Source organism: Salvelinus alpinus, chromosome 10 (assembly GCF_045679555.1).
Source record: "Salvelinus alpinus chromosome 10, SLU_Salpinus.1, whole genome shotgun sequence".
Classification (NCBI taxonomy): domain Eukaryota; kingdom Metazoa; phylum Chordata; class Actinopteri; order Salmoniformes; family Salmonidae; genus Salvelinus; species Salvelinus alpinus.
In genome coordinates, this window is record NC_092095.1 from 29,552,027 (window position 1) to 29,565,610 (window position 13,584).

The 13,584-nt window shown below is 41.8% G+C and overlaps 1 protein-coding gene across 1 annotated transcript in view; it reads right to left on the reverse strand.

Moving 5' to 3' along the window:
* Positions 1–13,584, reverse strand: part of gpr158a (G protein-coupled receptor 158a) — a 102,764-nt gene that overhangs the window by 18,888 nt on the left and 70,292 nt on the right. The window contains exons 6-7 of the mRNA XM_071328800.1: positions 7,965–8,074; positions 5,672–5,916 (exon numbers count right to left, since the gene is read on the reverse strand). Coding sequence (XP_071184901.1) covers positions 5,672–5,916; positions 7,965–8,074 — 355 coding nt within the window. The remainder of the gene's footprint in view (positions 1–5,671; positions 5,917–7,964; positions 8,075–13,584) is intronic.

Genomic DNA, 13,584 nt, shown 5'->3' on the forward strand with positions numbered 1-13,584 from the left:
GCTGAAAATGCATAGCATTGATCTAAAATTGACCCTAGAAATAGTACTGTTAGGAGATCTGGAGAGACCGGGTCAGTCAATTACTAATATACTAATACTCTTAGTAAAAGTATTTATCTTCAACTTGCAATCTGTGGATTCTATTCGATTGGATAGATTGAAATTGTACGTTAAACATCACAGCATAGTTGAAAGATATGTGTTGCGTAGAAACCCGAAGTGGGTGGCCAGGAGAGATAGATGGGATAGGCTGAGGGAAAATGAGGGTTGGCATGTGGAAATGGAGACAAGTGGGAGTGGAGTTGCTGTGTGGGAGATGATGATGGTCAAAGATTTAAAAATATATATTTTTAATTAAAATTAATAAGAGCAGCAGTAAAATAACAATAGCGAGACTATATACAGGGGGGTACCGGTACAGAGTCAATGTGCGGGGGCACCGAATAGTCAAATTAATTGAAGTAATATGTACATGTAGGTAGAGTTATTAAAGTGACTATGCATAGATGATAACGTCAGAGAGTAGCAGCGGTGTAAAAGAGAGGTGGGGGGGCAATGCAAATAGTCTGGGTAGCCATTTGATTAGATGCTCAGGAGTCTTATGGCTTGGGGGTAGAAGCTGTTTAGAAACCTCTTGGACCAAGACTTGGCGCTCCGGTACCGCTTGCAGAGAGAATAGTCTATGATTAAAGTGGCTGGAGTCTTTGACAATTTTTAGGGCCTTCCTCTGACACCGCCTTGTATAGTTGTCCTTGATGGCAGGAAGCTTGGCCCCAGTGATGTACTGGAGCGTACGCACTACCCTCTATAGTGCCTTGCGGTTGGAGGCCGAGCAGTTGCCATACCAGGCAGTGATGCAACCAGTCAGGATGCTCTCGATGGTGGAGCTGTAGAACCTTTTGAGGATCTGAGGACCCATGCCAAATCTTTTCAGTTCCCTGAATGACTGTCTTGGTGTGCTTGGACCATGTTAGTTTGTTGGTGATGTGGACACCATGGAACTTGAAGATCTCAACCTGCTCCACTACAGCCCCGTCGATGAGAATGAGGGTGTGCTCGGTCCTCCTTTTCCTGTAGTCCACAATCATCTCCTTTGTCTTGATCACGTTGAGGGAGAGGTTGTAGTCATGGCACCACTTGGCCAGGTCTCTGACCTCCTCCCTATAGGCTGTCTCGTCGTTGTCGGTGATCAGGCCTACCACTGTTGTGTCATCAGCAAACTAAATGATGGTGTTGGAGTCGTGCCTGGCCGTGCAGTCATGAGTGAACAGGGAATACAGGAGGGGACTGAGCACACACCCCTGAGAGGCCCCTGTGTTGAGGATCAGCGTGGCGGATGTGTTGTTACCTACCCTTACCACCTGGGGGCGGCACGTCAGGAAGTCCAGGATCCAGTTGCAGAGGGAGGTGTTAAGTCCCAGGGTCCTTAGCTTATTGATGAGCTTTGAAGGCACTATGGTGTTGAACGCCATGCTGTAGTCAATGAATAGCATTCTCACATACTGTAGGTGTTCCTTTTGTCCAGGTGGGAAAGGGCAGTGTGGAGTTTGCATCATCTATGGATCTGTTAGGGCGGTATGCAAATTGTAGTGGGTCAAGCGTTTCTGGGATAATGGTGTTGATGTGAGCCATGACCAGCCTTTCAAAGCACTTCATTGCTACAGACGTGAGTGCTACGGTTCGGTAGTCATTTAGGCACGTTACCTTAGTGTTCTTGGCCACAGGGACTATGATGGTCTGCTCAAAACATGTTGGTATTACAGACTCGGACAGGGATAGGTTGAAAATGTCAGTGAAGAAACTTGCCAGTAGGTCAGTGCATGCTCGCAGTACATGTCCTGGTAATCCGTCTGGCCCTGCAGCCTTGTGAATGTTGACCTGTTTAAAGGTCTTACTCACATCTGCTGCAGAGAGCGTGATCACACAGTCTTCCAGAACAGCTGGTGCTATCATGCATGTTTCAGTGTTATTTGCCTCGAAGCGAGCATAGAAGTAGTTTAGCTCGTCTGGTAGGCATGTGTCACTTGGCAACTACCGGCTGTGCTTCCCTTTGTAGTCTGTAATGGTTTGCAAGCCCTGCCACAGCCGATGAGCGTCAGAGACGGTGTAGTACGATTCGATCTTAGTCCTGTATTAACGCTTTGCCTGTTTGATGATTCGTCGGATGGCATAGCCAGATTTCTTTTAAGTTTCTGGGTTAGAGTCTCACTCCTTGAACGCGGCAGCTCTAGCATTTAGCTCAGTGCGGATGTTGCCTGTAATCCATGGCTTCTGGTTGGGTTATGTACTTGCGGTCACTGTGGGGATGACGTCATCGATGCACTTATTGATGAAGCCAATGACTGATGTGGTGTAGTCCTCAATGCCATCGTAGGAATCCCGGAACATATTCCAGTCTGTGCTAGCAAAACAGTCCTGTAGCTTAGCATCTGCATCATCTGACCACTTTTTATTGATCGAGTCACTGGTGCTCCCTGCTTTTATTTTTGCTTGTCAGAATTATGGTCAGATTTGCCAAATGGAGGGCGAGGGAGAGCTTTGTATGTGTCTCTGTGTGTGGAGTAAAGGTGGTCCAGAGTTTTTTCCCTCTGGTTGCACATTTAACATTGATAGAAATGATAGAAAGACGGATTTAAGTTTCCGTGCATTAAAGTCCTCTTACACTAGGAGCGCCGCCTCTGGGTGAGCGTTTTGCTGTTTGCTTATGGCAGAATACAGCGCATTGAGTGCAGTCTTTGTGCCAGCATCAGTCTGTGGTGGTATGTAAACAGCTACAAAAAATACAGATGAAAACTCTCTAGGTAGATCGTGTGGTCTACAGCTTATCATGAGATACTCTACCTCAGGCGAGCAAAACCTCGAGACTTCCTTAGATATCGTGCACCAGTTGTTATTTACAAAAATACATAGTCCGCCACCCCTTGTCTTACCAGACACTGCTGTTCTATCCTGCCGATACAGCTTATAACCAGCCAGCTGTATGTTGATAATGTTGTCGTTCAGCCACGACTCCGTGAAGCATAAGATATTACAGTTTTGAATGTTAGTAGTTTAATATTCCACGTCGGTCATCGATTTTATTTTCCAATATTGCACGTTTCCTACCAGAATGGAAGGAAGTGGGGGTTTAATCGATCGCCTACGAATTCTCAGAAGGCAGCCCGCCCTCCGTCCCCTTTTTCTCCGCCTTTTCTTCACGCAATGATGGGGATCTGGGCCTGTTACCGGGAAAGCAGTATGTCATTCACGTCGGGCTCGTCGGACTTGTTAAAGGAAAAAAAGGATTCTGTCAGTCCGTGGTGAGTAATCGCAGTTCTGATGTCCATAAGTTATTTTCGGTCTTAAGAGACGATAGCAGCAACATTATGTACAAAATAAGTTTAAAAATAAGTTACAAACAACACAAAGTAACCAACAAAAAACACAATTGGTTAGGAATACGTAAAACGTCAGCCTTCTTCTCCAGCACCATCTTGTAATGTCAGCCTTCTTCTCCAGCACCATCTTGTAATGTCAGCCTTCTTCTCCGGCACCATCTTGTAATGTTCAATGTTTCTTTCGAATAATAATTAAACAAATAGTTTCACCACATTAAAACAAGAGTTCAGTTCACTTCACAAGGTTGACCTTAAAATTAGGGACAGTTTATTGTTTTTTTCCATTAAAATGAATCGCATGAAATAAAAAATAGTCTTCAGAAATCACTTTGTGAAAGCAACAAAATAACTAGGGCTTTACAATGATGATGAAAACTTTGAGAAATGTTAGGGTTAAATTGGTTAAAATCTTCCTGGAAGTCATGGAGAGTACACAGAGATACATTTCAAAATGCTGCAATTTGGCACTTTAGCAAGTCTTTATTTACAGTATATCTCTATTTAATATAACAGGCTTTTAAATTCCAATATTGATGCACATTTTCTACTTAAAACATCAAACCTTCTTATTGAGGAATTTAACAGTTTTTCTTATTTGTGTTGTGCTGTATTTTACTTGTTTTATGTTGTATTTGATTTTTGATTTTGTCTTATTAAATTGTATATGCAGGACTCCCTTGTGAAAGAGACCCTGGTCTCAGTGGTGACTCACTGTTTGAATAAAGGTTAAATAAAAAAAAATAAAGGGACTCACTTCGTGGAACGACCCAGTTGCTGACACACAGCTTAGTAAGTCAAATTTAGCTGGACTTTTCCTCCAGTTTTTCCCCTCTTGAACACAAAGATGTTTGGCTTCAACACAGCGTGTAATGGTTGCCCTGGGCTACACCTGTTCCACAAATGCAAAGCAGGGCCAGCGTTCTGTTTTCCTGGACCTTGGAGCATTACTTGGACCTTAGTCAGCATATGCTTAAAACGAGTCTGCTTTTCACTCTCAATTTGGGCTGACTTGCAGGCTACCTAAGGAGAGTTCATGTCTGTTGTAGGAGCACAGATAAGCGTGTAGGCCAGGGATTCCCAAACTTTTTTGGCACGCTACCCCACTTTGATATTTAAAAAAAATTGCAACCTCACCATATAAAAATGGTGATGTTATCAAAGGCCAATGTATACTTTTTTAATTGGGGCTATAACAGTCTATTACAAATCAGTCTGGTATGAGTATGGTTTGAATTGACTGAAATGCATCAGAAAGGTATTGGGAAGTTCAGAAGATCATCAGGCAATAGTCTTGTATTACTGTATATTCTGTGTAGAATTCCCCCCCCCCCGTCTGATTTAGTGCCTGGTCTTGTACGCTCTGTACTAATGAGTCCTGTGTGGCTTGAGGGTTATCAGAAGACACATATGTGTTCCTGAGAGTCTTATCTTTCAGTGATGGGGTCATCACTGAAAGATGGGTTGGACAATCCTTTTCTCATCAATCAACTTGAAAAAAACGTATCGTTAAAAACTGGAAATCAACCAATCCTGCATCGTTAACACAATGAGAAGATGAAATGCTTTATTATCTAAATGTTGAAAGTGCGTGGGCGACGGAGAGGAACAAAATGGTGCAGTTTGAGGCCATGTGGTAGAGAGTGATACGGGCGCTGGAGACTGTATGTTGTCGTTTGTATGTTTATGTTTTGTATTATAATAAAACAAATTGAATCAAATCGAACAAAATCTAATAAAATCAAACAAAATTGGAATAAAATTAAATAAAATTCCCCTCCATGACTTCCTCCATGACTCACCTTCTGATTATAAAAAAATTAAATGTTCAAAAGATAGAGCCACATTTGTAGCAAGGAAACCGAAACCGCTGTTTATTACAACCACATCTAGCGGCTGCTGGACGTTACTGACGTGACTTCGGTTCTATGAACCAAGTGCAATTTTCCCCAAAACAACGTGTTCATATAAAATATTTATGTGTTTTCTCTCTCTCCCACCCTCTCTCTCTCTCTCTCTCTCTCTCTCTCTCTCTGGCCCCTCTGTCTCACTCTAAGTGAGGATCTTCACACATTTAAGCCATAAAGTACATGATTGGCCCTCGTATCTTTAACAGGAAGCAGTAAAATCACTATGTTTCTGTCTCAGTTGGTGAGAGAAAGGCGCTGGCAATTCCCGCAAACATCACATACAAAAACTGCACTCGCTTGCAGAGTCTGCTAAGTGGCATATATTATTATCGCCAACACAAAAGAGGTTTCCAGGTTAAATATAGATTTAAAAAAAAAATCACTTACCGACGGCCATCATGTAGTCCCAGCGATCTAGCAGGCACATGCTGAACTGGAGCCCATCGGGGTCGGGGGTGTAGCCCACCTCGATGAGGGCCAGGTTCCTGTCCAGGTTCTGGCAGACGGCCGAGGTCCAGGCCACCAGGAACCAGCAGACGATGAGCAGGATAATGGCCAGGAGACGCAGCACCCGCCAACTGGTCATGTAGGGGATCCGCTGGGCCGTTCGCGACAGGAACACCTTCAGGACCCTGGGGAAATGGGACAGCTCAATGTCAAGACATACAAGGAAAGGTGCTGCTGTGATGCTGCTTGTTGATTTTATTGTTGTGGTTTTATTGTCATCTTCATCTATGAATTACCATAACATTCGTCATTATAGTCACTATCATCATTCTCATGAGCATCGTCATGCAATGATGTCAATGTAATGATGTAATGTAATAGGGGCATTGCTACGTCTCTTAATTCCCTTCCCTTTCCTCAAATGAACATCCATGGGGGCCATCAGAGACAGAGAGGTCCTGTTGAGTGTTTAACATCAGCCCCATCCTCATTATTAGCCCCAAAACTTCCAGACACATTGATGAAGTGTCCTGTGCATCCCCCCTAATGAGCTCCTCTCAAAAATGGATCTGTGCAATGTGCTCACTTTCCCCTCCATGACTTCCTCCACGACTCACCTTCCGATTACTCTCGCCCAAATTCATCTCCCCTCACCATGATTAAGAGCTTCCTTAGGTATTTTTGCCACCTTCACTTGCTGAGAACACTGCCGCTGTCGCCATTTCCGATCACGCTCCTGTATCTATTTAAATACGTCTGCCCCATGTCTCATTATCAACTGTTCACAGGGGCTCACCCTCCACCTCTCCTCCTCTAGACCCCTCCCTCTCTCCCACAGCTAGCTTTGACTAAGGGGTTTCCCTCTTTCTACCAGCATTACTCCCTCTATTTGTTTTCTGCCTCCTGGCCTGTCTCAGCCATTCGATAAAATGTAATAAATTGAGACCATTTGGGCCAAAGTGCTCTCTGTTTGTTTTTTCTCCCCTCTCTTCCTCCCACACTTTAACTGGGCAAACTCTCAGTCTCGCTTAACGAGGTAGTGATTTTTTTCTAAAGTGTGGCCTGATGAACAAGCCAAGAAACGCCACTAGCTGCTCCCCGTACTTCATAAGGGCTCTTACTTTCAGGAAGGAATTAGACATCAGCTGACCTATAATTGCGTTTATTAAAGAGTATCACAGTGGGTCAATAGGGATGAACTGGCTTGTTTAACGCGGTTGAAACAAATGTAGGTGGCTTGTGGATAAAACAAGAGGTTGCACTGTAAATGTGAATGCACTTACAGAACTTAATATAGACTTGAAGTGCCAGAGCACGTATTCCATTAAATTAGTGTAAATTACTGTAATTGTATGTGCCAGACTTTGTCTCATCTGCAGTGAAATATCTTTTTAGTCCAGGAGTAGGCTTAATCTACTGTAGGTCCAGGAAACCGGCCCTTGGGGTATATCCTTTCCATTGTTTTCCCTTTCCTTTAGTTCATTACCATTGTGGATGAGACAGACTTTGAAAGCTGGCAGAATGGCCCTTACAGCATTCCATTTGATACATGTTCAGAGTAAACCAGATCCTTGAGTAACACCCTGAATTCTAAAGCTGGCAGAACACAGGCAGGATGTGATTGGCTATGTTCAACCTTTGCTTCTTTCTTCCAGTACACAATCAACTACAGTAGAATCCTTCCCTTCGTCTCTCAGTGCACGTCTTTCTCTGGTGTTCCCAGGACATTGGTATGGGGTTGTCCCTGTCAAATAGGACAGCCCCAGTCACCTAGAGAGGGATGTGACATTTAATAACATGGCTATCTAGAAACTGCCAGTGAATCACCCTGTTTATTTATGAAAATGAAAAAAAATCATAAACAAACAAGGTGATTCATTGGCAGTTTCTAGATAGCCATATTACAATGTGTGTGTGTGTGTGTGTGTGTGTGTGTGTGTGTGTGTGTGTGTGTGTGTGTGTGTGTGTGTGTGTGTGTGTGTGTGTGTGTGTGTGTGTGTGTGTGTGTGTGTGTGTGTGTGTGTGTGTGTGGAATATACTCTGTTACACGTGCGCATGCATGAGTGTTTTCCACTGCATGCAACCCTGTAAAAAGCCAGCAATCAAGTGCTTTCCAGAGTCCCTTTCTTGGGACATGACTCTCATCCTAAAGTAATTACTCAGCAGGTAGCAATATAACATCATTTATCCCATGCCTGGTTAACGGTAATGATTAAACATGGTAAAAGAGTACCTGTAGAGCTTTAGGGTCACTGTCCCATAGACTGTGGTGAATCCCAACAGGCGAACCCATCTCAACAAGATACAGCGGAATACACTCGGCTGGAAATACAGAATGACCACCTGCATGCAAACAGAGAGAGAACATAAGTGTAAATTACAATAATTTCTGTTGATGTGATTATGCTGCTATGGTGTCCATATTAGGACAGTCACATAAAATAAAATCATACCAAATGGTATTGGTAACAAATCTTGTCGTCCTTGACCTTTAAAGGATGGAAGGACTGCTAAATAACACAAACCTTATTTTCCATGTACTGTACGGGATAGTTTGCAAAATGCCAAAATAAGTTCCTGGAAAACCCCTGCTGTTCCTGTTATGCTTTTGAATGTTAATGTGGTCATAGGTCAAATAAACATAGAGTGAAGTGGTGAGACATGGCCTACATTCAACTTCTAAGGGTGACTTTTAAAGTACAGTCGTGTAATCTGAATTGTGTCCATTCAACCAACAAGCCAACAATTCACCTTCTGTATGAAGTGCCTTCAGAAAATATTCATACCCCTTGACTTATTCCACATTTTATTTTACAGCCTGAATTCAAAATTGATTAAATGTGGGTTTTATCTCACCCATCTACACACAATACCCCATAATGATAACGTGAAAGCAGGTTTTTAGACATTTTAGCAATAAAAAATAAAAAAAATAAATCCAGAAATATCTCATTTACATAAGTATTCACACCACTGAGTCAATACTTTGTAGAAGCCCCTTTGGCGGTGATTACAGCTGTGAGTCTTTTTGGGTAAGTCTCTAAGAGCTTTGCACATCTGGATGGTACACTAATTGCCCATAATTTTTCAAGTTGATTGTTGATCATTGCTAGACAGCCATTTTCAAGTCTTGCCATAGATTTTCAAGCCAATTTAAGTCAACTGCAACTAGGCCACTTAGGAACATCAATGTTGACTTGGTAAGCAACTCCAGTGTAGATTTGGCATAGTGTTTTAGGTTATTGTCCTGCTGAAAGGTGAATTTGTCTGCCAGTGTATGTCGGAAAGCAGACTGAACCAGGTTTTCCTTTAGAATATTGCCTGTGCTTATAGCTGTATTCCGTTTAGTTTTATCCTAAAAAAAACTCCCTAGTCCTTGCCGATGACAAGCATACCCATAACATGATGCAGCCACCACCATGCCTGAAAATATTTAAAGTGATACTCAGTGATGTATTGTGTTGGATTTGCCCCAAACATAATGCTTTGTATTCAGGACATAACATTAATTTCTTTGTTACATTTGATGCAGTTTTACTTTAGAGCCTGGTTGAAAACAGGATACATATTTTGGAATATTTGTATTCTGTACAGCCTTCCTTCTTTTCCCTCTGTCATTTAGTTAGTAACGACATTATCCATCCTCAGTTTTCTCCTATCACAGCCATTAAACTCTTGAACTGTTTTAAAATCACCATTGGCCTCATGTTGGAATCCCTGAGATCCCACTGAAGTCGGTTAGGACCGCGAACTGTAGTCAGGTCAAGACCCTGATGAGGACGACGAGCACGCAGATGAGCTTCCCTTCAACGGTTTCTGACATTTTGAGCAGAAATTCTTCGGTTGTGCAAACCCAGAGATTCATCAGCTTTCTGGGTGGCTGGTCTCAGACAATCTCGCAGGTGAAGAAGCCGGATGTGGAGGTCCTGGGCTGGCATGGTTACGTACTACCAAATTCTCTAAAATTACGAGGGAGGTATGGTAGAGAAATTAACATTCAGTTATCTGGCAACAGCTCTAGTGAACATTCCTGCAGTCAGCATGCCAACAAAACTGAAGACATCTGTGGCATTGTGACAAAACTGCACATTTTAGAGTGGTCATTTATTGAACCCAGCACAAGGTGCACCTGTGTAATGATCATGGTGTTTAAACAGCTTCTTGATATGCCACACCTGTCAGGTGGATGGATTATCTTGGCAAAGGAGAAATGCTCACTAACAGGGATGTAAACAAATTTGTGCGCAACATTTGAGAGGAAGAAGATTTTTCTGCATGTGGAACATTTCTGGGATCTATTATTTCACCTCATGAAACATGGGACCAACACTTTACATGTTGCCTTTATATTTTTGTTCTGTGTATGTAAAGTATGTACAGTGGGGTTTGAAATTATTGACACCCTTGATAAAGATGTGCAATAATGACTCTATAAAATAAATAATTCAAATACTGAGCTATATTGTGTGAAAAAAAGAGAAATTATAATATTTTATACTAAAGAGATTTTGTTTAACAAGTAATACTTTTTTCTCAAAAAGGTAGGGGTCAAAGGGATCCAAATTATTGACACCCCTAAAGATTCTGATAAATAAAGTAGTCAAAAGTGTAGTATTTGGTCCCATATTCCTAGCACGCAATGACTACATCAAGCTTGTGACTCTATAAACTTGTTGGGTGTATTTGCAGTTTGTTTTGGTTGCGTTTCAGATTATTTTGTGCCCAATAGAAAATGAATGACTCCAAAATGTATTGTGTCATTTTGGAGTCACTAAATAAGAATATAATAAGAATTGAATATGTTTCTAAACACTTCTACATTAATGTAGATTCTACCATTATTGCGGATAATCTTGAATGAATCGTGAATAATGATGAGTGAAAAAGTTACAGAGGGTCAAAGATCATACCCCAAAGACACGGGGAGGTTAGCATGTCTTGGTGGTATGATCTTTGACCCTCTGTAACTTTTTCACTTATCATTATTCACGATTCATTCATGATTCATTCAGGATTACAATTGTGTTAGCATCAAATATTAGAATTTCCCTCAAAAGCGTTGCATACAATATTGCTCAGTATTTCAATTATTTATTTCATACAGTCATTATTGCTCAACTTTATCAAGGGTGTCAATAATTTAGAACCCCACTGTATGTATGTATGGCGGGATGGACACACATACGCACACACACAAACTCATCGACACTGTACCCGTAGCTGGATCTGTGTTGACATTCATCTCTCTCATATATTCTGAGGGCGTACACTCTCCCTCTCACCCTCCAAAACAAGGCAGCGGGCACCAGACGAGGGGCTGTAATTGAAAAAGAGGCACAGCTGTGCCTTGGCCTCCTGCGGACCTCCACAAGCATCTGCTGTCGGGAGTCTTCCTGGTTTAGCCCTTAGTAGTGTGTGAACGGGGGAAATGCTCACTCTGTATAATCCAATAAAGCCTGTATGCTCACTGCCAATGTGAGTCCATCGGATTGATTAGCTAAAACTGCTTCCGTGTAGATTAATTACATCTCGGCCGTGTTTGAAGTACTGACTGTTTGGTCGTAATTGAGTGCTATGATGGTTAGGAGAGGAAATGAGAGGAGAGGAGAGAGTGAGAGACGGAGAGTGAGAGACGGAGAGTGAGAGAGAGAGAGAGAGAGAGAGAGAGAGAGAGAGAGAGAGAGAGAGAGAGAGAGAGAGAGAGAGAGAGAGAGAGAGAGAGAGAGAGAGAGAGAGAGAGAGAGAGAGAGAGAGAGAGAGAGAGAGAGAGAGAGAGAGAGAGAGAGAGAGAGAGAGTGAGAGTGAGAGTGAGAGTGAGAGAGAGAGAGAGAGAGAGAGAGAGAGAGAGAGAGAGAGAGAGAGAGTGAGTGAGTGAGAGAGTGAGAGAGTGAGAGAGAGAGAGAGAGAGAGAGAGAGAGAGAGAGAGAGAGAGAGAGAGTGAGAGAGAGAGTCAATACTTTGTAGAAGCACCTTTGGGAGCGATTACAGCTGTGAGTCTTTTTGGGTAAGTCTCTATGAGCTTTGCACAACTCGAATGTACAATATTTGCCCATGAGAGAGTGAGAGAGAGAGAGAAAGAGAGAGAGAGAGCGAGCAAAAGAGAGAGAGAGCAAGAGAGCGAGAGGGGGAGAGAACTAGTACTGGGTAAATACCATTGGTTGTTGATGTATCAGGAAAAGTATGGGGTGTTGTAGTCAAAGTTGAATGTTCTGTAGGGGTTCTATATCGTTGACTCTGTGTTCATTTCCTACCATCGCCCCAGTATAGGTCATCTGGCCATAGCCCTAGACAGTATGTCTGTCTGACTCTATCCCCAAACAAACACAGTGTGTTACCCCAGACACTTGTCTGATGCCCAGTCCCAACAGTCTATACTGTGAGCAGACTTCCCGCTGGTCACACCAAGTCATTCAACGTGGAAATATAGGTAATATTTGGTTGTGACGTTGATCAATGAGATTTCAACCTTTATTTGCTGACTTAAAAAGACAGTCAGAAGTTTGTTGAATGTATGATGTGTTATCACTATGCTTTCAACCATCTAAAAGCACAACCAAATTCCAATGGGAAAACAATGTCAGATTTTTGGTCTAGTTGTCATCTAAATGTGTATCACTGCGCTTTTCAACCATTTAAAAGCAAAGCAAAGTTCAAAGATATTTTGTATTCATACAACAACTTAATGTGTTATCACTGTGCTTCATCTAATGGTCTAACCAAATCACCTGGATTGCAGTTGAGATTACATAAAAAGTACATGGTGCGATTGATTAATGCTTTTTTCTGCTCAGATTATTATAGCAATTGTGAAGATCTCCACAGACCTTTGCATGCTATCTTGACCATGCACACTTTCTATGATTACATAAGAAGACATGTATAGTTACTGTAGGCTAACCTCAAAATGTGGCAATGTATGTGTTACTCATTTTAAGGTTAAATAAATACTTTTACATTAGTTTGTAAAATAGCCTTAACTTAAGGCTATTTACTATATTACAAAAGTGATATTGAGTTGTGTTTGGTTGTCAACGCAACCAAGTATCAACGTTTGAAGGAGATTTATTTTTTGTGACACTGACTTAGTCTGGCTTTAATTCCAGTTTGTCTACAAATGAATCATTGATATGTTGGATTCACGTCTCCATCTCAACCGAGAATCAAAGTAAAGAATGGGACTAAATCAAATCAAACGTAATGTTCAGTGCATTTAGTCCTATTCTTTAACTTACATTTTTGTGGTTGAGATGGAGACGTGAATCCAACAAATCAATTGTAATTTTTTCAAATCCAACGTATTTTCCACGTACGTTCCACATCAAAATTGGTTGAGAAATGACATTGGAACGACATTGATTCAACCAGTTTGCGCCTAGTGTGTTTTAATGAGTGTATGGGGTTTAAGCTTCCTGCACTTCTGTAGGATTTGTACTACACTGTTCTTCAGTGTACTAAATGCATATCTACATTATGGATGTATTGTAAGTCTTTCTCTACAAGCATCATTTATTATGACTCTCTTTAAAGACGTTTATAACAAAACTTAATTTACTGCCCAGTAATCACAAATCGATCATACTAAAACCACGAATCATCGCAACAACCACCAAAATTGCCCTTTAGACAAGGAAAGCGGTCTTTCGTCTATGTTAGCTATAAGCCCCGGAAACCCACTGAAATGATGCCCAGCCTAGCAGACAACAGAAAAAAACACTGATGATTGTCCAAAAAACATCCATAACCTAAAAGAGAGAAAATAAACATTTGAAGCGACATAATTATCTGTGCATTGCAGATGTGGGATAGTTCATGTTAATCCGATTAGCAGAGGCATTAATATTTCCCCCCAGGCA